The sequence below is a fragment of the Gossypium hirsutum genome, chromosome D12 (assembly GCF_007990345.1).
Source record: "Gossypium hirsutum isolate 1008001.06 chromosome D12, Gossypium_hirsutum_v2.1, whole genome shotgun sequence".
In the NCBI taxonomy this organism is placed as follows: Eukaryota; Viridiplantae; Streptophyta; class Magnoliopsida; order Malvales; family Malvaceae; genus Gossypium; species Gossypium hirsutum.
In genome coordinates, this window is record NC_053448.1 from 1,014,898 (window position 1) to 1,038,214 (window position 23,317).

General features: G+C 36.5%; 1 protein-coding gene across 1 annotated transcript; it reads left to right on the forward strand.

Moving 5' to 3' along the window:
• Window positions 1-8,360: 8,360 nt before the first annotated feature.
• Window positions 8,361-22,216, forward strand: LOC107936847 (protease Do-like 2, chloroplastic). The gene is made up of 21 exons (XM_016869615.2): window positions 8,361-8,738; window positions 9,008-9,169; window positions 9,759-9,809; window positions 10,099-10,172; window positions 10,355-10,418; window positions 11,392-11,436; window positions 11,781-11,888; window positions 12,521-12,598; window positions 12,758-12,824; window positions 12,934-12,992; window positions 13,521-13,620; window positions 14,221-14,300; window positions 14,402-14,458; window positions 20,055-20,158; window positions 20,353-20,440; window positions 20,554-20,639; window positions 20,737-20,761; window positions 20,862-20,933; window positions 21,266-21,316; window positions 21,390-21,450; window positions 21,549-22,216. The coding sequence occupies exons 1-21, from the start codon at window positions 8,544-8,546 to the stop codon at window positions 21,791-21,793; spliced, it is 1,872 nt and encodes a 623-aa protein (XP_016725104.1). The 5' UTR covers window positions 8,361-8,543; the 3' UTR covers window positions 21,794-22,216.
• Window positions 22,217-23,317: the final 1,101 nt, after the last annotated feature.

Below are 23,317 nucleotides of genomic sequence, written 5' to 3' on the forward strand. Positions count from 1 at the left end.
CATCTCCGGACTTGTTAAGAATGATGGAACAGGAGGATAAGCATATCCTACCTCATAGGGAATCGTTAGAAATAGTGAGCCTAGAGGATGGAAAGGAGGTGAAAATTGGAACTGAAATCACCGCAAAGACAAGGCAAGACCTCATTAATTTGCTCCGAGAGTTCAAGGATGTTTTCGCGTGGTCGTACCAAGATATGCCTGGGCTAAGTACTAACATTGTGGTGCATCGTCTGCCCATAAAAGAGGATTGTAAACCCGTTCAACAGAAGCTTAGGAGAATGAGACCTGACATTGTGTTGAAAATAAGAGAAGAAGTCAAAAGACAATTCGACGCTGGTTTCTTACAAGAGGTCAAGTATTCGGATTGGGTAGCCAACATCGTCCCTGTTCCCAAAAAGATGGAAAGGTACGAATGTGTGTGGATTATAGGGATTTAAACAAGGCTAGTCCAAAGGACAACTTTCCACTGCCTCACATTGATACTTTGGTAGATAACACGGCGGGCTATTCATTGTTTTCTTTCATGGACGGTTTCTCTGGATACAATCAAATAAAGATGCATCCTGGAGACATGAGAAAAACCACATTCATTACCTTATGGGGAACATTCTGTTACAAGGTAATGCCCTTCGGATTGAAGAATGCGGGAGCAACGTATCAAAGAGCTATGGTGACTTTGTTTCACGACATGATGCACAAGGAGATCGAAGTCTATGTTGACGATATGATCGCGAAGTCTAGAACGGAAGAAGAGCATGTTCAGGTCTTGAAAATGTTATTTTTGAGATTAAAGAAATTTCAGCTCAAGCTTAACCCGGCCAAATGCACGTTTGGAGCCAGATCAGGGAAGTTATTAGGCTTCATAGTTAGCAAAAAGGGGATCGAGGTTGACCCAGACAAAGTAAAGGCAATACGAGATTTACCTCCCTCGCGCACTCAGAAGGAGGTTCGAGGTTTCCTAGGGAGGCTGAATTACATTGCTCGGTTCATCTCACAACTGACAGAGAAATGTGATCCAGTATTCCGGCTCTTAAAGAAACATAACCCGGGCGAATGGAATGAAGAGTGTCAGAGGGCTTTCGATAAGATAAAGCAGTACTTGGCTAATACTCCAGTCTTATCACCTCCAAGTCCAGATAGGCAATTGATATTGTATCTAACAGTGTTGGAGAATTCCATGGGATGCGTATTGGGCCAACATGACGAGACGGGAAAGAAAGAAAGGGCAATATACTATCTCAGTAAGAAATTTACCGATTGCGAAATGAGGTACTCATCAATTGAGAAGTTGTGTTGTGCTCTAATCTGGGCAACCCGAAGATTGAGGCAGTATATGTTGTATCACACGACTTGGTTGATTTCAAAGTTAGATCCTTTAAAATATATGATGGAATCGACTGCTTTGAACGGGAGAATGGCTAGATGGCAGATCTTGCTCTCAGAATTTGATATAGTATATGTCAGTCAGAAGGCCATAAAGGGAAGTGCAATAGCCGATTTCCTAGCTAGTAGAGCCTTGGAGGACTATGAATCTTTGAATTTCGATTTTCCAAACGAGGACTTGATGTATGTGGCGAATACTGAAGAAAATCCTCAAATGGATCACGTATGGAAGTTAAATTTTGATGGAGCTTCAAATGCTACGGGTAATGGAGTTGGGGCAGTCTTGGTATCCCCAAGTGGAGATCATTATCCTGTTGCTAGCAAGTTGGACTTCGATTGTACAAATAACATGGCAGAATATGAAGCATGTATTATGGGCATCCGTGCAGCCATTGAACGGAACATCAAAGTACTGAGAGTATACGGGGATTCAGTGTTGGTGATATACCAACTCAAAGGGGAGTGGGAGACTAGAGATCCTAAGCTAATCGGTTATAGAAAACTAGTTCTTGAATTGGCTGAGGAGTTTGACGATATCACCTTCTATTACCTCCCACGGGAGGAAAACCAAATGGCTGATGCATTAGCTACTCTAGCTTCGATGATTCAGGTGAATAGACTTGAGGCAATGAGGCCTGTTCAGATGAGTATCTCTGAGACCCCGGCTAATTGCTGCAATATTGAGGAGGAGAGAAAAGATGATTGTCCTTGGTATCGGAATATCTTACAATATGTGAAGAATCGGGAATACCCTGATCAAGCGACAGAGAATGACAAAAGAACTCTGAGAAAGATAGCCGTTGAATATGTCTTAGATGGAGAAGTGTTATATAAAAGAAGGAAGGATCAAGTACTGTTAAGATGTGTGGATGCTGTAGAAGCCAAGAAAATTTTGGAAGAAGTCCATGAGGGTATTTGTGGGACGCACGCTAGTGGTTTCACGATGGCCAGACAGATCATGAGATTTGGGTACTATTGGCCCACCATGGAAGGAGATTGTATTGATCATGCCAGGAAGTGCCACAAATGCCAAATTTACGGAGACAAAATACACGCGCCTCCTTCACCTCTTCACGTCATGACCTCTCCTTGGCCGTTTTCCATGTGGGGTATGGATGTTATTGGGCCAATATCACCAAAGGCTTCTAATGGGCATCGCTTCATCTTCGTAATAATTGATTACTTTACCAAGTGGGTGGAGGCTGCTTCATATGCAAATGTCACGAAAGCAGTAGTCAGCAAATTCTTGAAGAAGGAGATCATTTGTCGATATGGAATGCCTGAGAGGATCATATCCGACAATGCGATGAACTTGAATAATAGCACAATAGCTGAAGTTTGTAGCAAATTTAAAATTAAGCATCATAACTCATCGCCGTATCGTCCCAAAATGAATGGTGCAGTGGAGGCGGCCAATAAAAACATTAAAAGGATTGTGGGGAAAATGACTGAAACCTACAAGGATTGGCATGAGAAATTATCATTTGCTCTCCTTGCCTATCGAACATCTGTTAGAACTTCTACTGGGGCAACGCCTTTTTCTCTGGTTTATGGAATGGAGGCAGTATTACCCATTGAAATTGAAATCTCTTCTCTACGGGTGTTATCTGAGCTACAGTTGGATGAAGCCGATTGGATCCAATCTCGGTACGATCAGTTGAACCTAATAGAAGAAAAGAGGCTAAGAGCTATTCACCATGGGCAAATGTACCAGAAACGAATGATGCGAGCCTACAATAAAAAGGTTCGCCCCGAGAATTTCGTGAAGGGGACTTGGTACTAAAAAAGATTCTTCTTATGCAAAAAGATTTTAGAGGAAAATGGATGCCAAATTGGGAAGGCCCTTATGTTGTAAAGAAGGCCTTTTCCGGTGGAGCTTTGATCCTATGCGAGATGGATGGCAAAAGTTTACCAAATCCTGTAAACACAGACTCCGTCAAGAAATACTTCACTTGAAAGAAAGGGGAACAAAAGTGAAAACCCGTAAAGGGCGCTTTGCTTCCTAAAAAAAAAAAGGGAGACTTTGGAGAGGCTAAGGTGAAAACCCGTAAAGGGCACTTTGAGACCAAAGAGGGCTTGAGTCGAAAACCCGAAAAGGGCGACTCAAGTATTGGGCAGGATTGGAACATCAAGACTTGAGCGGATCAAATTTTGATCAGGGGCATATGATGATCTTGCTTTACCAATAAGAAATGATATGCAACGTCTTGGAACATTGACAGAGTATTGCAGATCTCCTGAACACATGTCAAACTTAGAAGGGTCTTCGGAAAGTTTGTACAGAGAAACTCAAGCGGCGATAACTGGGGCACCTAGTTCTTATGTGTATTCTTGAAAATACATTTTTTTATTTTCTTTCTTTCTTCCTTTCCTTTTGTGAAAACGCACATTCTCAATCCACTTCTTTGTTACCTTTCTTTCGCCACCTTTGATGTTTTATTCGAGTTATGATCAGAACTAGCTTTATTCTTATCCATTGTTATGATCTTTTTGCAAACATGTTGCATAGGAATATTGATTAACGAACCAATAAAACTTTCAGGAAAGAAGTTTTGCATATTACTCTGAAAAGTTCTAAATAATATAGGAACCTGAAACAGGACTAATGTTTAGAACACGCCAATTTTAAAGGTTGGAAATCTAAGAAGGAAGAGTCTAAGTTAAAGACTATCCTTTCAGATTTTGTCGTCTAAACATTGATTGAACAAAATGACAAGCTGTCGTGTTAATTACAAAGCTTAAATGAACAAGCAAGCAATGATCATCAGGCAATAGGAAGAGGTTACCTCGGAGAAGAGAGCCTTCACTTGCGCATAAGACTTTGGTACGACACCTTGAGAATGGTGTAGGAAACCAGAACGGTTCAGATCCTATATCCCCGAATTGTGATAAAAGAGGACAGAGGAAAAGCCACATATTTCTACCCTTAGATTACTGTGAGAGAATGATGGTACAAATTTTGGCGTCCCAGTGGATATAACTTTGAGGTTTACAATGGGGACAGTCTGGCTAAATGTTTCTTCAGAAAAATCAGTCAAGCGAGAAGGCGTTGTAGCACATCAGTCACAAAACCTTGATAAACTTCGAGTAGTGATAACCTAAGCGAGCGAGATCATTCTCAGAAAATAAAATTCTGCATTCATGCAAACACTATTCACATATGTCTAGTTAGGAGCATTTGTTTCATTTTGATCATGTCATCCTAATCATTAGGCATAATTAGGTTTATTATACAGGTCTTATCTCCCTGAGAATACAGTGGAACAGACCAAAGAATTTCAGATCTTATCTCCCTGAGATTACAGCGGAGCAGATCAAAGATAGTAATCCTATCTCCTTGAGATTACAATGGAGCGGATTAAAGGATCTTATCTCTCTGAAGTTACAGTAGAGAAGATCACATCATGTCTTATCTCCCTGAGATTACAGTGGAATAGACCAAAGAATTTCGGATCTTATCTCCCTGAGGTTACAGTGGAGCAGATTGAAGCCAGAGATCTTATCTCCCTGAGATTACAGCGGAGCAGATCGAAGACACTATCCTATCTCCCTGAAGTTACAGTGGAGCGGATTAAAATAAAGGATCTTATCTCTCTGAGGTTACAGCAGAGTAGATCGCATCAAGTCTTATTTCCCTGAAGATGCAGTGGAACAGACTGAAAACAATAAGGCGTGTCTCCCTAAAGTTATAGCGAAGCGGACAGAAGATAGTGATTCTTATCATGTCTAATCTTATTCCCCTAAAGTTGTAGTAGAATAGATGGAAGCGAATCACAAACCTTGTCTCTCTGAAGTTGCAGTAAAGCAGGTTGAAGTCACGAATCTTATCCCCCTGAAGTTGTAGTGGGGCAAGTTGAGGATATGAGTCCGATCTCCCCGAAGTTGCAGTGGAGCGGGTCAAAATGATGGACCTTACCCCCTGAAGCTACAATAGAGTGGATTGAAGCTACAAGTTTTGTCTTTTGGAAGTTACAGTGGAGTGGGTCGACGCAACAAGACACAGTGGACTAGAATAAAGTTACTTGAAAAGAAGCGTTAAGAGAAGTCAATACTCGGCAAAGACTGGGCAAAAATTGGTCTTTCTTAGTCTTTGCTCTGTTATCGTCACACGACAACGAGCAAAGAGGGGCAGCTGTACAGCCCAATTAACAGAGCCCAAGCACCAACCCACAAGCCCAAATACAACCCAAACCCGATGCCCAAATTCGGAGCTCAAATAAAAAAAAAAAGAAACCTAATCCCCCTAACCCTAGCCTAGCGCCGCACGTCCCTAGCATCGCCACCCACCTGCTCCACCGCCTTGCAAACGTTGCCCACACGCCACCACCAACTCCTCTGGCACCTGTAATCAAAAGAAAAAGAACAGAGCAGAGCAAGGCAGCAAGCAACAGTAGCCACATTTTCTTAATATTGTAATCGGCTATAAAGCCTAAAGGAGATCAGTTTGAAAAAAGGAAGAAAAAACCGGATCAATACAGAAGCAAATATAAAAAAAAACAACAAAAAACAAAAAGGTTGACTTCAAATTTTTCTGTCCTTGCATTTTTTAGTGTTTGTTTTCTACCTTTCCTGTTCTTGCATTCTTGATTATTTCATTCTATTTTGTTGTTTGCTTGCTACTCTTTTAACAAAATGGAAAAAGAAGGGAAAGGAAGCACTTACCGGTCTCGAAAGTCGTCGCCGGAGACTTTCGGCGTTGGAATCGGACCGAAAAGGAAGTGAAAGATCCCTCCTTTCTTGGCTTTTTCGATCAAGAGAATAGGGCCTCTGATCTAGATCTAAAGAGGGGTCCAAAAGGCTGATCTTTGCCTAGATCCGACTACCGCCTGCGACGGCGCGGCCGTTCGCCGGTGGTGACCACGGCCGGAGGAGGGAAAGGTCTTTAAAAAGGGGGAAGGGTTCTGTTTTTTTTTTGTTTTAAAACAGTGACAGAAATGATTTTTAAAAAAGGATTTGAGTTTTAATAACCATTGCAAAACGGCGCCGTTTAGGCCCCATGACCCGCGCGCGATCCGACCCGCTCCAGGGGGATCCGCGTGCTTTCATGAAATGGGCTATTTGTGCAATAGGTCCCTCCGCTTTTGCAATTTGCTTCAATGTGGTCTTTTGTTTTTCTCAGATTTTGGCCAGTGGATTTTGCTTCTATTCCGATTTGGTCCTTAGACCAATTGCTGCCCATGGTTGAAACGCAGCGTTTCAGGACGGGGAAATATTTCCCCACAAGTCCCTCACGCTTTAAGCGTGTTTCACTTTGATCCTGTATTATTCCTTTTGTTTATTCCATATTCAAGCCCCGAAGTTCGTTTAAAGTTTTAATTTAGCCCTTTGTATTTTGTTTGTTTTCTTATTAAATAATAAATTTGATGTCATACTGTTATCATTAATTATTATTGCTGTTATTTGTTTATTTATATCTTTAAAATTTCAAATTTTATCATATATATATATGTATATACTTATTTTTGTATTTGTTTTATATTTCATAATTTGAATCTATATATCTATATACATATTTTTTTCTAAATATATACGCATACTTGTATGTTTTTACATCTTCATATAGTTTTATATACATACATATTCCTACGTACGCATACACACATTTTTATACTTTAAAATTTTAACTTACCTATATATGTATTATATGATAATTTTAAAATACGTACATGCATATATTTTTCATATTTTCATAATTTTATGTATATACACTCATGTATATGTTTTATATTTTATAGTTTATATATTTTCTTTGTTTGTTTTTATTATTTATTTATTTATTTCATTTCCATTATTATTTTGAGTGAATGTTTAACTTTATTCGTTTATATACATGGTTATTTTAGTATGTTATAGATCTGACTTTTTATTTATTTTTTTATTGTTGCTATTGCTCATATCATTTTTATATTTTTGTATTCATTTTAATTTTGCCATGCATAACAACAATGCAATTTGCTTTCACATTTTTTACTTGAAATAATATTTCGCGTTTAGATTCGAAAGGATCGCACCCTAACTTACTGGGTTTCGATTTTCATAATAAATCTAAATACACGAATCTTTTCAAACTCAAATTTTTAAACGATCTCGGAAATCAAGAAAAGATCGTGCCTTAACTTACTGGGCCTGATTTATTTCTAAAACCAAGATAATAAAATATCTTTTAAATAAGCATTTTTTATCCGCGTATCAGGAATTTGAGACATTGTGTCCTAACTTACTGGATATGATTCTCTTTCTCGAATAACGTGAAATACCCTCCTTTTCTTGGAAAATTTTCAACGTTTTAATACAAGGATCGTATTTTTAAAATTCTTCAAAGTTTTCAACATTCGACATTAAGACATTAACTAATCAACTAGGTACCAATTTTGGGCGTTACGAGGGTGCTAATCCTTCCTCGTACGTAACTGACTCCCGAACCCGTTTTTAAATTTCGTGGACCAAACTTGTTGTTTTAATAAAATCAAATCGTTTATTAAAAACAACCACTTTTCGAGGTGATCCAATCACACCTCATAAAAAAGGATTGGTGGCGACTCCCGTTTCATTTTTCAAAACCCAAGTTGACCCCGTTTTCATTAAAAAATGGTGCCAACACCAACTAAACACACAACTTATTTTCTTTCCACTTTTCCATTCTCTATTCTCATCCCTCCACTTTTCCACCCAACCAATCGCACCTATAATATTCAATTTTTTAGATTTATAATATTTTGTATATATTTTTGAAGCTATTTAAAACTTTGAATTTGTTTAAAGTAATGGAAAATGTTTTTAAAAAAATTATAAAATATATAAAATATATATTTTTTAAAATATCAAACAATGAAATTATAATCAGTAAACAGATTTTATAATTAAACAATTAATTTTTCTATTTATGAAACAAAATCTAATTATATCAAATTAAATAAAAAGATTAAAGCTCGGGACTAAAACTAAAATAACCCAAAAATCCCTTTATAAAAAATAATTCTCCTTATCGCCATTGGTGGACAGTGAAGGAGGCGCCAAAACCAGTAACCTAATCTTCCGAAGTACCCACCGGATAAGGAACAACTCCGAGTTGAGCTTTAAGGAATTCACCGTTAAATCTTGTACCTTTTTGCAGTGCCTAAAGCCAGAAACAAAAAAGAAAAGAATAGTGTGAGCTTGTTATGGCAATAACAGTGGCTAACTGCTGCTTCTCCGCACTCAGCTCTACCTTCAAATCCCGTTATTGCCACCTACGTTTCGCCACTTCCCCTTCCCATTCGTACTTTGACGCCCGCTCTCTTAAAGCCACCAATAATAAGAAACGAGCTCTCAAAGGAAGCTCCTCGTCAGCATCTCCGCGTAAATCCAATGCCGAGGTAAGTCAAGTGATTTATCAAAGCTTGCAGCAAGGAAAGTAATTAACCATTTTGTATGTCATTGTGAAGTAGGATTTGGGAAGTTTTATCATTTAGGAGAATATATGGGTAACAATTTCAAATTATGGGAACAACTGGTGTTAGTATGGACCTTTTGTGTATCTTCTGTAGATTTCAAAGGAAATTTATACAGCGGGTCAAGTAGATCCTCTTTTAACTAATCTACTGGTGTATTATGTTTCATATTAAGAAAGATTATGTTTTTACAGAAGAAACTTCCGGGAAGATTGAAAGATGACAAGTCCGGTTTATATGCTGATGGAATTAGTGGTCAGGGGGACATGGGGCGTCCTCAATCAACAGGTTTTAAATCATTTGGTACGCAAAGAAAAGACAAGAAGGAGTTTCAGCTCGATTCAAGGGAGCAACAGGTACACTTGCAAAACCTATAGTTTGAAGGGAATTTGTTTTTGCTTTTAATAGTTGAACGTGAAGGCCTTTGACAGTTACAAGATTGGGTTATTTTATATTCATCCATTGCTTGGCTATTTACTAAAGCAGCAACCCCAAGGTTAAGCTAAACTTTCGCAGATGCAAAAACCCCATTTCCAACCATTTATGACACTCGGGGTCTAATTGGTTAGCTTAACTTACTTCTCAAGAAACTTGGACTTCATTATGACTCTCACTTTTAATTGTTCATGAGGCAGTATACAAAGTCACTTGACTCATACATGACACCCCAATATCTACAATGAACAATGTGCTAATCTCAATAATGTTGGAAGCCCGTGAAACTTTCTGTGGACTTTTTAATTCTTTATCTGGGATTGTTGTCATTTTTTTTTTCAAAATTTCTAGAAGTGTGCTTGCTAAAATTCTTAGCAAACTTTTCATAATATAAAAAATACTACTACATTAGTTTTCCTCATCATTTGCCCACTCTTGTTTCTTGTGTACACTCAATTTGCTTTTGTGCAACACTCTATTTGTTATTCTCTGTTTCCATTTCATTTTCAGGTTGAACCAGGGAGTCTTCAGGATGCTAACTTTCTCAATGCTGTTGTGAAGGTTCGGAAATGATTAAAGCAAATATATATATGTTATGTTGGGAATGTTCAATCTGTTTAGTTTGTTAAACAGTAGAGTGCTGTATTGCCTCTATCATACTTGACATTTCTAATTGTTGCATATTTGAGTGCCTGCTGTGCATATCTAAACAGCATTTGTGTCTGTCCTTTTTTTAATGTAGATTCTGGTCATGTTTATTCTCTAGATGTATTAGAAACATTTCTTGGTAAGTCATTATTTACAGAATCTATCTGCTATTTGTTTATGATAAGTCTCATATCTGATCTAGGTTTACTGCACTCATACCGCACCTGATTATTCCCTTCCTTGGCAAAAGCAACGACAATATACAAGCACCGGAAGGCAAGATTCTAACCTGTTTCTGGCTCTGAGGCAGATAGACAGCTTTTAAGAAAAAAATCTTAGCTGGTTCTCAAGCTTTTCTTATTCCAATCAAGTGGTTTTTCGTCTGTCATTCATCTTGTGTTGTATATTAGGTATTAAATTTCAATTTAGAGTTATATTCCCTTTTTGTAATCATGCAGCGCTTTCATGATTGGGGATGGGAAGCTCTTAACAAATGCACATTGCGTGGAACATGATACACAGGTATTCTATTCAAGTTCTGGAGTACATAATAGATGCTAAATTATCTATAAAACTTAGGGGATGCAGTTGAATCATCACACAGCTGAATAATATAGCTTTTGAATTTGCTGGAGATATTATTACCAATTGTCAAAGTTTTTACTGTTTATGTGATCCTAGAAAGCCACATCTATCATTTCTTATTGATGAAATTAGAGATGAATACTCTAATGTATTGAGGAAAAAACTCTCTCAAAGTATGTATTTCTTAGAAATATGTACAACTATATATACATAAAAATTGAATCAACTTAAGGAAAGAATATCTCTTAATGAGAATCTCTAAAAACCAGTTGTAATCTCTAAAGATACTACTTAATGCTATCAAATAATCAAAAGATTCTCAACACTTATCCAACTTCAACATGTAAATGAGGCTACTATTTAATTTTAAGGGATATTTAGAATGATATTTGTTTGAAGATTCCAGATTTTAGGTTCTGAATTTACCAACCAGAAACAGGTCAGCTTTGGTTCCCTACCGCTAAGAATATAAGCCATTTAGACACCATCTTTGGCATCCTTTCTGCTTTTGTGTTCTTATTTAAAATGTGAAAGAAGAATGGCATATAAAGGAAAGTGAAGATCATGTCTGGATTGATGTTCAGAGTTAATAATTTAGAACTCATTTATTTTTAGCTCCCAATTTGTTGGATTTGCATTGTGCTTTCATTCCGTGGATTTAGATGCATTTAATTTGGGATTTTTAAGCTATATTTGTTCAGATAAGTTGTGTCATATGGACATCTTGACCTTGGTTGTCAGTTGAAGTACATAAAGTCATCAGGACTTGCATATTAGCCATATCAGTTTTCTTTCAAATAACTTGGAGCTGGATCTTTTTTTTCATTATTTCTAGCCTGCTTTGATCGCATTTTACCATTCTCTTCAGTTGATTATTCATTCTCTTTGTTTTTATCTTTTGTGACAACAGGTTAAAGTAAAGAGAAGAGGAGATGATACCAAATATGTAGCTAAGGTATTATTCCTAATAATTTTTTCATGATGTTTGATCAACAGCGGTGTCTTATATTTTATTAGTGCCTTATTAGACATAAAATTTTGAGAGAAAGTAATTGACTTATTTAGTTTTCTCATTGAATAATAATATCCTACTTCAAATTAATATTTATTTAGGATACCTATTAGCGGGATAAGTATATCAAATGAATATTTCTGCATGGTAATGCACATCATTGGCAAGCAAGGTATCAGTTGAAAATATGACAAGGAATCATAAGATGTTCAAGTCATGAGTTGTGCTGCTTGTTCAACATTATTAAAGTCTTGCAGCTTAATATCGTCTCATGATTTACTGAACAGGTTTTAGCCAGAGGTGTTGATTGTGATATAGCTTTGCTTTCAGTAGAGAGTGAGGAATTCTGGAAAGGAGCTAAGCCACTCCACTTGGGACACTTGCCGCGTCTTCAGGTTTTGAATAGCCCTTCTACCTTTTTTGATCATAGATTATTCTCTCAATGCATTTTGCAATACCTCATGCTTCATCATGAATCTTAAAGACATTCCAATTGATTAATTGCCTTGATGAAATTAGCAATTTTCAGATTCAGCAGAGGAACCATGATAAAATAATTCCAGTAGTCTTCGGTTTTTGTCTATTTTAATTTTTTTTGGGGGGGTGGGGGTTGGGGGATTCAGTGATATGATTTGCTATCAATACAAAATGATTATAGCTCAATAATGAAAAGCCTAACGCCACACTAAGTAGTTACTCCATGTTTGATGGTCATGTAAGGTCATAATAAGCTGTGTGTACCTGTAATGTCTTTGTGAGAAATTCTACAGACCTGCCTGATCTGTATGAGGCATGAGATGACTTAGACACATGAAATCTTAGTAGCTTAAACTGATCTTCAAATAGAAACACACAATGTGCTCCACATGTCCTTCTTTCAACGTGACATTCAAAGTCCTTCATTGTTCAGCTTTATCCTAGTTAGATGAAAGAGTTTGAAGCTTTAATGACTCATGCTAGGATGGTTATGACAAATTTCTTTTTCAAGTTTTTTGAGCTGTTTCTGTTTTGTTTTGTTTATGGGCAGGATGCAGTAACTGTTGTGGGATATCCCCTAGGAGGAGACACCATTTCAGTGACAAAGGGTGTTGTTTCACGTATAGAGGTTTGGTTCACCCCTTCAAAGTGATAATGACAAGCATCCATCAGATCTTGCCTTGCCATATAATAACTTTGATGTCCATATCCATTTATTCCTTTTTCTTGACAATATGTTAAATAGATTACTGTATATAATTTGCTTTCTGAAATTCTTATACTTCAGGTCACATCATATGCCCATGGCTCATCTGATTTGTTGGGCATTCAAATTGATGCAGCAATAAATCCTGGTCAGTAAGTCAATGAAATTTGTATACCTAAGCCTTTCATCATCTCCCTTTTTGAAAGGTGTTATCCATATCATTGTGATAGTCATTGCTTATACTTGGTAGATTTTAGGTAATAGTGGTGGTCCTGCATTCAATGAGCAGGGAGAGTGCATTGGGGTTGCATTTCAGGTACATCTTCTGTGTCAATTTTGATTGACTTTCAAAATTTTGGAATTATGCCAAAATATGTTATCAAATGCTTCTTTTTAAAAAAAAAAATGGTTTAGTACTATTTATGTTTTCTTTGTTTTCATGATGCCACTGCCTTCCATTTTTCCCTTTTGAGTTGTCTCAAAATGTTTTTCATGACTAGAACAAGAATTAACTGTTTGTTTATGGTGTTGTACTCTTAGTTGAATTAGTTATTAAGGTAACTGACAATAGTTAGTGACAAAATGTATAGACTATGTAAAAGCAAAAAGCACTCCTTAAAACTGTAAATATGTCAGAGGAATAACATTATGTGACAAGGGGTGATAGTACTTCTATTACTTGCGTCCTTTAAAATTTTTAACATGTTTGACCCTATTTTAATTTACCAACTTTTGTTCTTTTCTTCACATGTTTTTGCTTCTGCTATGTTTAGTCCCTCATAATCTTTCAGACCCCCCTAGCTACCATTTATTAAATTATGCATTAACGGGAGACTTCCTTTAGGTTTACAGATCCGAGGAAGCTGAAAATATTGGCTATGTCATACCAACTACAGTTGTATCTCATTTTCTAAATGACTATGAGAGAAATGGAAAATATACAGGTTAGAGTCTGGTCATAACTTATACTTTTGGTGCTTTCATGAGTATGTGAAATATGTATTATGCTTGCATGTAAATCTGTGTGAATATATTTTGAGTTTGATAACTAGTGCATTAGGTACCCTCTTCTCTTTCACAGTATTGCACAGGGTTCATCATTTTTGTTATTGTTAATTTATGATACAAATTCATTCCTGTAGCTTCACCATATCTGTTCATATCCTTCAAGTTGATACATAAAGTTCTTAGTGTAAGTCCAATGGTTCATGTTATTTCCTTCCAAAGTACACTACTTGGAGCTACAATTAGATTTTTGCAACAGTTTCTATATCCTCATCACATAACTGCATGATGAACAAAGTATATCTTAACAGAGTGCAATGCTTTAAAATGAATCTAGCCACTTGCTCTGAACAAGCCATATCTTGTAGCCTGCCAGTTGCTTGAATTAACCATTATGCTAAATATTATTTTTCAATCGTTGACTATCATTCTGTTACTGATTTGTGATTCACACCTAGTAATTAATGATGAATATCAAAGCTACGTGGTATTTTCTTCAAAAGTAAAATAAACAAATGAAGCCATTCATTGAGTTCCAGGTTTCCCTTGCCTTGGTGTATTGCTGCAGAAGTTGGAGAATCCAGCACTACGTGCGTGCTTACAAGTACAGTCTAATGAGGTACTTATGCTACAATTGACTCAGCATATACAGCATAATGCACAAATGCACTTGTACACATATTTCTAGTGTTTTTCCAATATAAAATTTGACTTCCACAGGGGGTGCTTGTTCGAAGAGTTGAACCTACTTCAGATGCAAATAATGTTTTAAAGCAGGTATGCTGACAATGTTCACAAGTATGAAAGCATGTTGCACCTTTAGTTCTATTTTATTGTTCATCTCAGTTTTTTGTGCTCAAACCATGAATGGCTGAGAATTTGATTGTTATTTGTTTCAAGTTGTTGTCATGAGAGTCCGATTTCCTCACAGATTGATGAAACTAAAGATGAATACTCTAATATATTGAAGAAAATCTCACTCAAAAACTATATATTTCTCAAAAATTTGTACGGATATATATACATGAAGCATTGAATCATGTAAGGAAAGAATATCTCTAATTAGAATCTCTAAAAATCAGCTATAATCCCTAAAGATTAGCTATTCAATGCTGTCAAATAAACCAAAGATTCTCAATACTTCCCCTGAAGTTGGTGAGTAGATGTCTTGCGTGCCCAACTAGCAAAGAAGATTATGGTAAGTCTTACAGCTAAGCCTTTTAGTAAAAACATCAACCAACTGTTTTTCGGATACTAGATAAGATAGACTTAAGACACCACTGGTTACTTTTTCCTTGATAAAATGACAATCTATTTCGATGTGCTTGGTCCTATTGTGCTGCACTGGATTTTGAGTTATGCTGATGGTCGCTTTGTTGTCACAGTACAGGGTTGATCCATTTTCATTCAACAACTTTAGCTCTTCCAATACCTTTTGCAACCATAAAAGCTCACAAACACCTTGAGCCATGACCTTATATTCAACCTCTGCACTTGATAGAGCAACAACACTTTGTTTCTAGTGACTAAGTTTCCTCCCACAAGAGTATAATAACCCGTTATAGACCTTCTATTATCAAGAGAGCCAACCCGATTTGCATTTGTAAATACTTCTATCTTGAGATGACTATTTTTGGAGAAGAGAATACCTTTGCACGGTGCAGACTTCAAATAAGACAAAAGTCTCAATAGTGCCTGCATATGGGCTTCACGAGGATCATGCATAAATTGACTTACCAAACTAACTGCATAGGCTATATCAGGTCAAGTATGAGCGAGATAAATCAATCGTCTGACGAGTCTTTGATATCTCCCTTTATCCACCATTGCATCGGTCCTTGCTTGTAACTTGTGATTACTCTCAATAGGTGATTTTGTTGGTTTGCAACCCAACATGTCAGTCTCTGTCAGAAGATCTAAGACATACTTTCTTTGAGAAATAAAGATTTCCTCTTTCGATCTGGCCGCTTCTATTCCAAGGAAATATTGTAACTTTACCAAGTCTTTGATTTTGAATTCTTGAGCCAATTGTTTCTTAAGCCAGACCATTTCTTTCCTGACGCCTCCTGTCATAATTATGTTATCAACATAGACTATAAGAAGAGTAATCTTACCCTTGTGATGTTTTATAAAGAGGGTATAATCAACATTACTTTGTCGATAGTCAAACAACACCATAGCCTTACCAAATTTGTCAAACCAGGTTTTGGGAGATTGTTTTAGTCCATATAGGGCCTTTTTCAGTCTTCAAACCTTCCATTTTGTATCTTTAGCCTCGAATCTTGGAGAAACTTTCATATACACTTTTTTTTCCAGGTCTCCATGTAAGAAGGCATTCTTTACATCAAACTACTGCAAGTCCCAGTCGAGATTTGCTGCACATGATAAAAGGATCCTAATCGTGTTCAATTTAGCAACCGGAGCAAATGTTTCTTGATAATTCATTCCATATGTCTAAGTGAATCATTGCGTTACTAATTTGACTTTTGAGTCTTTCAATTGAACCATCAGCCTTATACTTAATTGAAAACACTTATTTGCAACCAACCATTTTCTGCCGCTCAAAAGAATAAGGCAGTTCCCATGTTTCATTTTTTTGCTAAAGCTCACATGTCTATCATAGCCTTCTTTCATCTTTGATCAGTGATAGCTTATCTCCAATCCTGTGGAATAAATAGAGAGAACAAGGACAAAGCAAAAACTCTATAGGATGGGGATAATGAATCATAAGAGATAAAGTTAAAGATAGGATATAAAGTGCAAGTTCTAACACCTTTTCGTTGGGTTATTGGTAATTTTAAATTAGTAGCAAATTTAGGTAAAAAAGGACTGATTTGACAGTGAAGAGTAGGGGTGTGCAAATTTCGGGTAAAATCGAATTTATTCGGTTAACCGACCGAATTCGGTTAATCGGTCGGTTAACCGAATTTAATAAATAATATTATAATATATAAGTATTCGGTCGGTTCGGTTAATTTTTTGGAAATATAATTTAATCGGTCGGTTAAGTCGGTTAATTTTTGATATGTTTTATACTTGTTTTAACCAAAAATAAAAAAATATATATATAAATTTCGGTTAATTCGGTTAATCAACCGAATTAATCGAAAAAGTTTGGTTCGGTTAGTTTTTTTTGAAAAAATTTTGATTCGGTTAACGGTTAAGGGTTTAAAAGGGTCGGTCAATTTGGTTAATAGTAGTTCAGGTCGGTTAACCGGTCAGTTAATTGATTGAACACCCTTAGTGAAGAGTCAGGGCACAGAGTAGATTGTATGATGACATCTTTTTTCTTGCCTTTTCTAGTGTATGTCCTTAAATTAGGCCTATCCAACAACCATCCACTATTCTTTTCTTGAACCAAAGTCTCTGTTGGAACTCAAATCTCCCTCGGAAGAGTAACAGAGCAAGGTGACATCTTTTCATTTTCAATAGCTTACTCCTGAAGAGATGGTTGTGATAAAAAAAGAAGGTTCATCCTCACGACATGTTACATCCATACATAATATTTTCTGGATGGCGGATGATAACATTTGTAACCTTTTTGTGTGGGAGAGTATTAAATGAAAACACATTTGACTGCTAGAGGATCCAGTTTGCTCCCATGTCGAAGATAGATAAAGCAAACACAACCAAATACCTTCGGTGAAACCGGGTAATTCGTCTTGCCCTGTAAAATTTCTATGGGACTTTTAAAATTAAGGACTCGAAGAGGCATCCGATTAATGAGATAAGCAGCAATCAAAATCGCATCCCCCCAATAAGGCTTTGGGAGGTTCATAGTAAACATAAGTGATCTAGCATCCTCCAAGCGATGTTGATTTTTCCTTTCGGCAACACCATTCCGAGCACTTGTATCGGGACAACTGGTCTGATGTAGAATCCTATATGATTCTAAATGATCATTAAAGTTATACTCAATTGCATTATCAGTTCGCAAAATTTTAACCTTAGCGTCAAACTGAGTAGCAATCAATTTATGAAAAGAACGGAAACATGAGAAAACATTACTTTTGGATTTTAATAAAAGAATCCATGTCACCTGAGTACAACAGTCAATAAATGTAACAAACCAACGATTACTATATAAATAAGTAAAGCGAGTAGGGCCCCAAACATCAGAATGAATAATCTCAAAAGGAGTAGTTCTTTATTATTACGTAAATGATAACTTTTTCTTGTTTTCTTAGCAAACTCACATGCATCACAAACTAAATAATCCATCTTAGTTCTTGAAAACAAAGTAGGAAACATCTTGGCCAGAACAGTAAAAGATGGATGTCCTAATCGACTATGCCATTGAATTATCTCTCGGTTGACATTTTTATTCTCTCCGAATAAGACTTGAGACATACTGGACGATCGATCCAGAAGAATAAACCATCACACAATTTACCACTGCCAATCGTCTTCCTTGTTTGGAGGTTCTAAAAGACACAATGATCGGGAAAGAATTCAAGTTTATAATTTAAGATTTTAGTGATAGAACTAACAAATAAAAGGTTAACTGAAAATTTAAGGACATGGAAGACAGAGGATAAAATGATATTAGGAGTACAAACAACAGAACATGTTCCAGAGACGAAGGTAAGGGAGCCATCGGCTATTCGCACATTATCTTTAGATGGACAACTAGTATAGTTAAATAAGTTTTTGTTTGACCCTGTCATCTCTATTTGCACCGGAATCAATAATCCAAGATTCAAAAGTAGATGGAGCATTTAAAATAGTACCTGATTTCGCATGATTAGACTTAGCACCCGAGGTAGAGTCCAATTGAGAAAAGAAATGCTGGAGATGTTGAATCTTGTTCGAGGAAAAACTCTCAGTAAAAGTGGACTTGTCCTTTGTTGTCACAGAGTTTGACAAATTTGCCTGAGACTAAGAATTACCCCCTCGCTTTCCAGCACGAATTTTTAGTGTGCCAAGGCTTACCACAATAGTCACATGTCAAGTGATCCTTGTCAGACTTACCACCCGATGAACCATCCTGATTAGCAATGAGACCAGCTTTCCCAATAGGTGGATTATAGAGCATAACATGTCGACTCTCCTTCTGTTGTACATAAGAGTATGCCTCATGGAGAGAAGGGAATGGAGTCTTGCCAATAACTTGAACCCGAATCTAATCATACTCAGTATTCAACCCAGCCAAGAAATCAAAAACTCTCTCCTCCATCTTCTGAAATTTCCCAGTATCACTGGTACAAGTCACTTGAAAATTTTAATAATAATCAAATTCCTTCCACAAGCCACTTAATTCAGCAAAATATTGAGAAATCGTTAGCTCCCCTTGTTTTGTACCAGGGACTTTATAACGAATCTAAAAAATTTGCGCATCATTCCCAATACGAGAGTAGATAAGAGCGGCAACATTCCAAATCTTTTTCGCAGTATCAAGTGGCAAATAAGTTTTGGAAATATAGGGTTGCATAGAATTGATAAGTCATGCCATAACAAGAGAGTTCGTTGAATCCCACTGACTAAAAGTTGAATCAGTGAGTTCAAGTTTCGATCTGGTACCGGTAATATATCCCTGCAATCCACAAGCCTTGATAAACAAGAAGCAGGACCTTGACCAAGCAAAGTTATTATGTCCATTAAGCTTCACAGGACTAATTTGCAACTAGGGATTATCGGTTGGGATCACGAGCTTTTCGTCATTCGACATAATGTTGAAAAAAACAACTAATACCCAAAAAAATCTGCTTGGAAAATTTATAACAAAAACTACTCTAAAAAACACAAAAGAGATCCCACATAAAAAACTTAGTTGAAATACACCACCAATTAGAGGAGAATGACCGGGAGGGAGCAGAGAGCATTGCGACGGTGTTGGAAAAACACAACTGCAGTAGGTGAGGCTACGCACGGCGCGTGAAACAAAGAGGTAGAACCTTGTGACGACACGTGAGGCCCACGCATGGGTCTTTTGGTCATCGGACTCTGGTGTTTCGCTAGCAAGTGGATTCCGACTCCAATGGTAGGGGCGGTGAGAGAGAAAATAAAAGCTAGGGTGGAAAGTACCAATTTAGTGTTTCTAGGGTTTTTGGAACAAAACTTTGAAAATTAGAAAAAAAAATTTATCCAAAAAACTCACTCAAACTATATATTTCTCAGAAATATGTAGAGATATATATATACATGAAGCATTGAATCATGTAAAGAAAAAATATCTCTAATTTGAATCTCTAAAAATCAGCTAACCCCTAAAGATTAGCCATTCAATGCTGTCAAATAAATCAAAGATTTTCAACACAGAAATATGTACAGATATATTAGAAGCTTAATGATAAGGATTTCTTTGGCCTTTTATAGACATTGTGTGTACTTGTATGTTATGAAGATAAATTTTATTTTACATCCATCTTTCCAGGGCGACGTGATTGTCAGTTTTGATGATGTTCATGTGGGTTCTGAAGGAACAGTTCCTTTCAGATCAAATGAGCGCATTGCATTCCGCTATCTCATCAGTCAGAAGTAATGGTCCCTTGTTCTCTATAAAATATCTCATAAAAAGCTGCATGTCATGTTTTCTACTCATTTTAGCAGTTTAAGCAATATATTGCAGAATAAACATTCTTATATCATCTTATCCCTTCTTTTCTTTAAGCATTCATTCTATATTCCTGTAATATAAGCTAGTCTGGTATCCAATTTAAGCTCTCTTACAGATTTGCAGGTGATGTAGCAGAGCTTGGTATTATTAGAGCAGGCAAATTAATGAAAGTTCAAGTAGCGTTAAATCCAAGAGTACATTTGGTATGCAATAAAAGTTTTGGCTCTGAACTGAAATGTACAGCTCCAGAATATCGGTTACATTTGCTTTCATTTTAGAGCTAATGATTTAGATCCTTTTGTGTTTGGTATTCTAGGTTCCCTATCATATTGATGGAGGTCAACCTTCATATCTAATTATTGCTGGTTTGGTGTTTACCCCACTTTCAGAACCATTAATAGAGTAAGTGTGGAATAACTCGGACTGTTTATTCAATTTTTTGATGATTGGATTTAAAAGGATATTAAGACTGCACGTGAATTTCATGTCCAATTTTCAGGGAGGAGTGCGAAGAGTCAATAGGAGTAAGTTAGGGAACTTGTGAAGCATGATACTAAATACAGTGCATGTTGATATCAGTGTTTTTGAGGTTTGACATTTAATTTTTGTCATTCTTCTTCTTAGTTGAAACTGCTAGCTAAGGCACGATACTCTCTGGCAAGATTCAAAGAGGAACAGATTGTAATCTTATCACAGGTATGCTGCTTATAATAATATTTCGTTTGATATTGATAGCTAAGGCAAACTCTCCTACATGTGTTATAAAGATCAAAGGTTTTCTCAGTGGTTAGAAATTGGAGGTTCTAGTTCAAATTTGGAATACGGGGTTCAGATTTAAAAATTGAAAGAGGGCTATCTCTTGTCATAACCATACTTCTAGATTAACCTTCTAATCTGGGAGTAACCAAACTGCTATTTGAAACCATTGACTTCATCTTCGTATCATAAAGCATGGCTTTTCTTTAAAGGAAAGTTCAAAACGGTATTTTGGCGCATGGGATCTCACTTGTTTATCTTGTCTTCAATAGGTCTTGGCAAATGAAGTGAACATTGGATATGAGGACATGAGCAACCAGCAGGTTCGGTTTTTTATATCCTCCTACCATTTATATCTTCCAATTTATTTGCATGTGCTAAATGTAAAAGTTTCAGGTTTTGAAGTTTAATGGAACTCGAATAAAAAACATTCGTCACCTGGCACACCTTGTTGCTTGTAAGTCCTAACATCCAACCAATTGTCGTCATCATCATCATCATCATCATTCATCTTTTTGTTAAATAATTCTCATGGCAACCTGTATTCTTGGTCAGGTTGCCAAGACAAGTATCTGGTTTTCGAATTTGAAGACAATTACCTAGCTGTTCTGGAGAGGGAAGCAGCAATGGCCACCTCATCTCGCATTCTCAAAGATTACGGTATTCCATCTGAAAGATCTGATGACCTTTTAGAACCGTATGTTGAATCACTTGGAGACAACCAAGCGATAGAGCAGGACTTTGGGGAGAGTCCCGTTTCGAATTTGGAGATAGGCTTTGATGGACTCCTTTGGGCTTAATTATTAACGTTTGCGAATTCAGTTCGACAAAAGGTCAGGGGATAAACGAAAATCATCGCTCGGAAATTATGGTCGGTTTTGCGAGCAGCTTCAGTTGGCCTTTGCCAAGTCAAAGTTTCAGAGTAGCTTATGATGCTGATTTCCATGGAGCCCTTAGCAGAATAACAGAGTGCCATATCTTCCTTCCTTTAACCCTGTACTTTGGGTTATCCCATTTTTCTAAAAAAAAAGAAAAAGAAAAGAATTTGGTTGTAACAGTTTTCCAGAATTCTTGAATGATTAAAGGGAGAATAATAGCATGGTAGCATGCACAAAATCAGAATTAGGCTGCATTTAAACTTCGAGAGAGCATTTGATGTAAAATTTTTAAACAATATAGGTGAATGGTTCGGCTAAATGGTTAATACATTCTATCATTATTTACTGATGCTTCTTCACTGAATTGGGATTAGCAAAAATAACTTGGAATAAGCATTTCTTACTAGATCCGTACATGAATCGAATTTGAGCAATTTTTTCTTTTATATCTCGAGTCTGCTTTGCTTAAATTCAACAAATTCATCAGGTGCCAATTGCAGAACATATAGCAACCGAAGAATTAGAAACTCAATACTTGGAGAAATTTTCTACAAGGATTTTTTATTATTGAAAATAAAATACTCAAACTAGAAAGCTATTACAATATTATTATTGAAAGAGTTTTTTCAAGAGCATGCAAAAACTCCTCTCAGCCTATGAACTCAAGACCAAATTAGGCTATTCACATGAATACATATAAAGACAAGTAAAACTAGGCATGAAAAGCTTATGAGTTTCCAACAAAAGTGACGGGTGTCTAGAAACTCTTGACAGATGGGGAAATACATAAAAAGACAAAATGTGACGGAATACACAAGAAGACGAAAATTTCAAAAATAATATGGAGTCTCAAAAATGACATAGTGGTCGTGCCTGGTCCAATCCTCATTTAACAGGATTTCCTGTTTCTTCTACAACTTGTGAGAAGCTTTTATTGTTCACAATGTTCTCATTTGTTTGGTATCTGTCAATTCTGCACAGGAGGTAGGCTTGTCTAACCCAGTTGATTAAACTTGAACGGGTCGAATCCATAGTTTCCTTGGTTTATCCAATATAAGTTGCGCGGGAAGATATAATATTAATAATTTAAATTTAATTTATAAAACTATATTAATATATGAATAGTTAATTGGACTGTCAAAGTTGGATCGAATTTAAGGGGTACACAGGGGTCTTAGAACCTCAAAATTGGAAAAATTAGAAATTATAAATTAATATATGTAAATTTTGGAATTCAGCCCTAAAAAAATAAAAAAATAATGAAACTATAAATTAATAAATGAAAAAAATATATTTTAATCTCTAAAAATTTTATAATTCAATTCTGACCCACTAAAAGATTTTCTGGATTCCTCCATGCAACCAACTCTGTGCGTGGTATCAGGAAGGCTACTGGATTCCATGGGGAGCAGAAGAACGAGGCACGAAAACAACAAAACAGGGTGA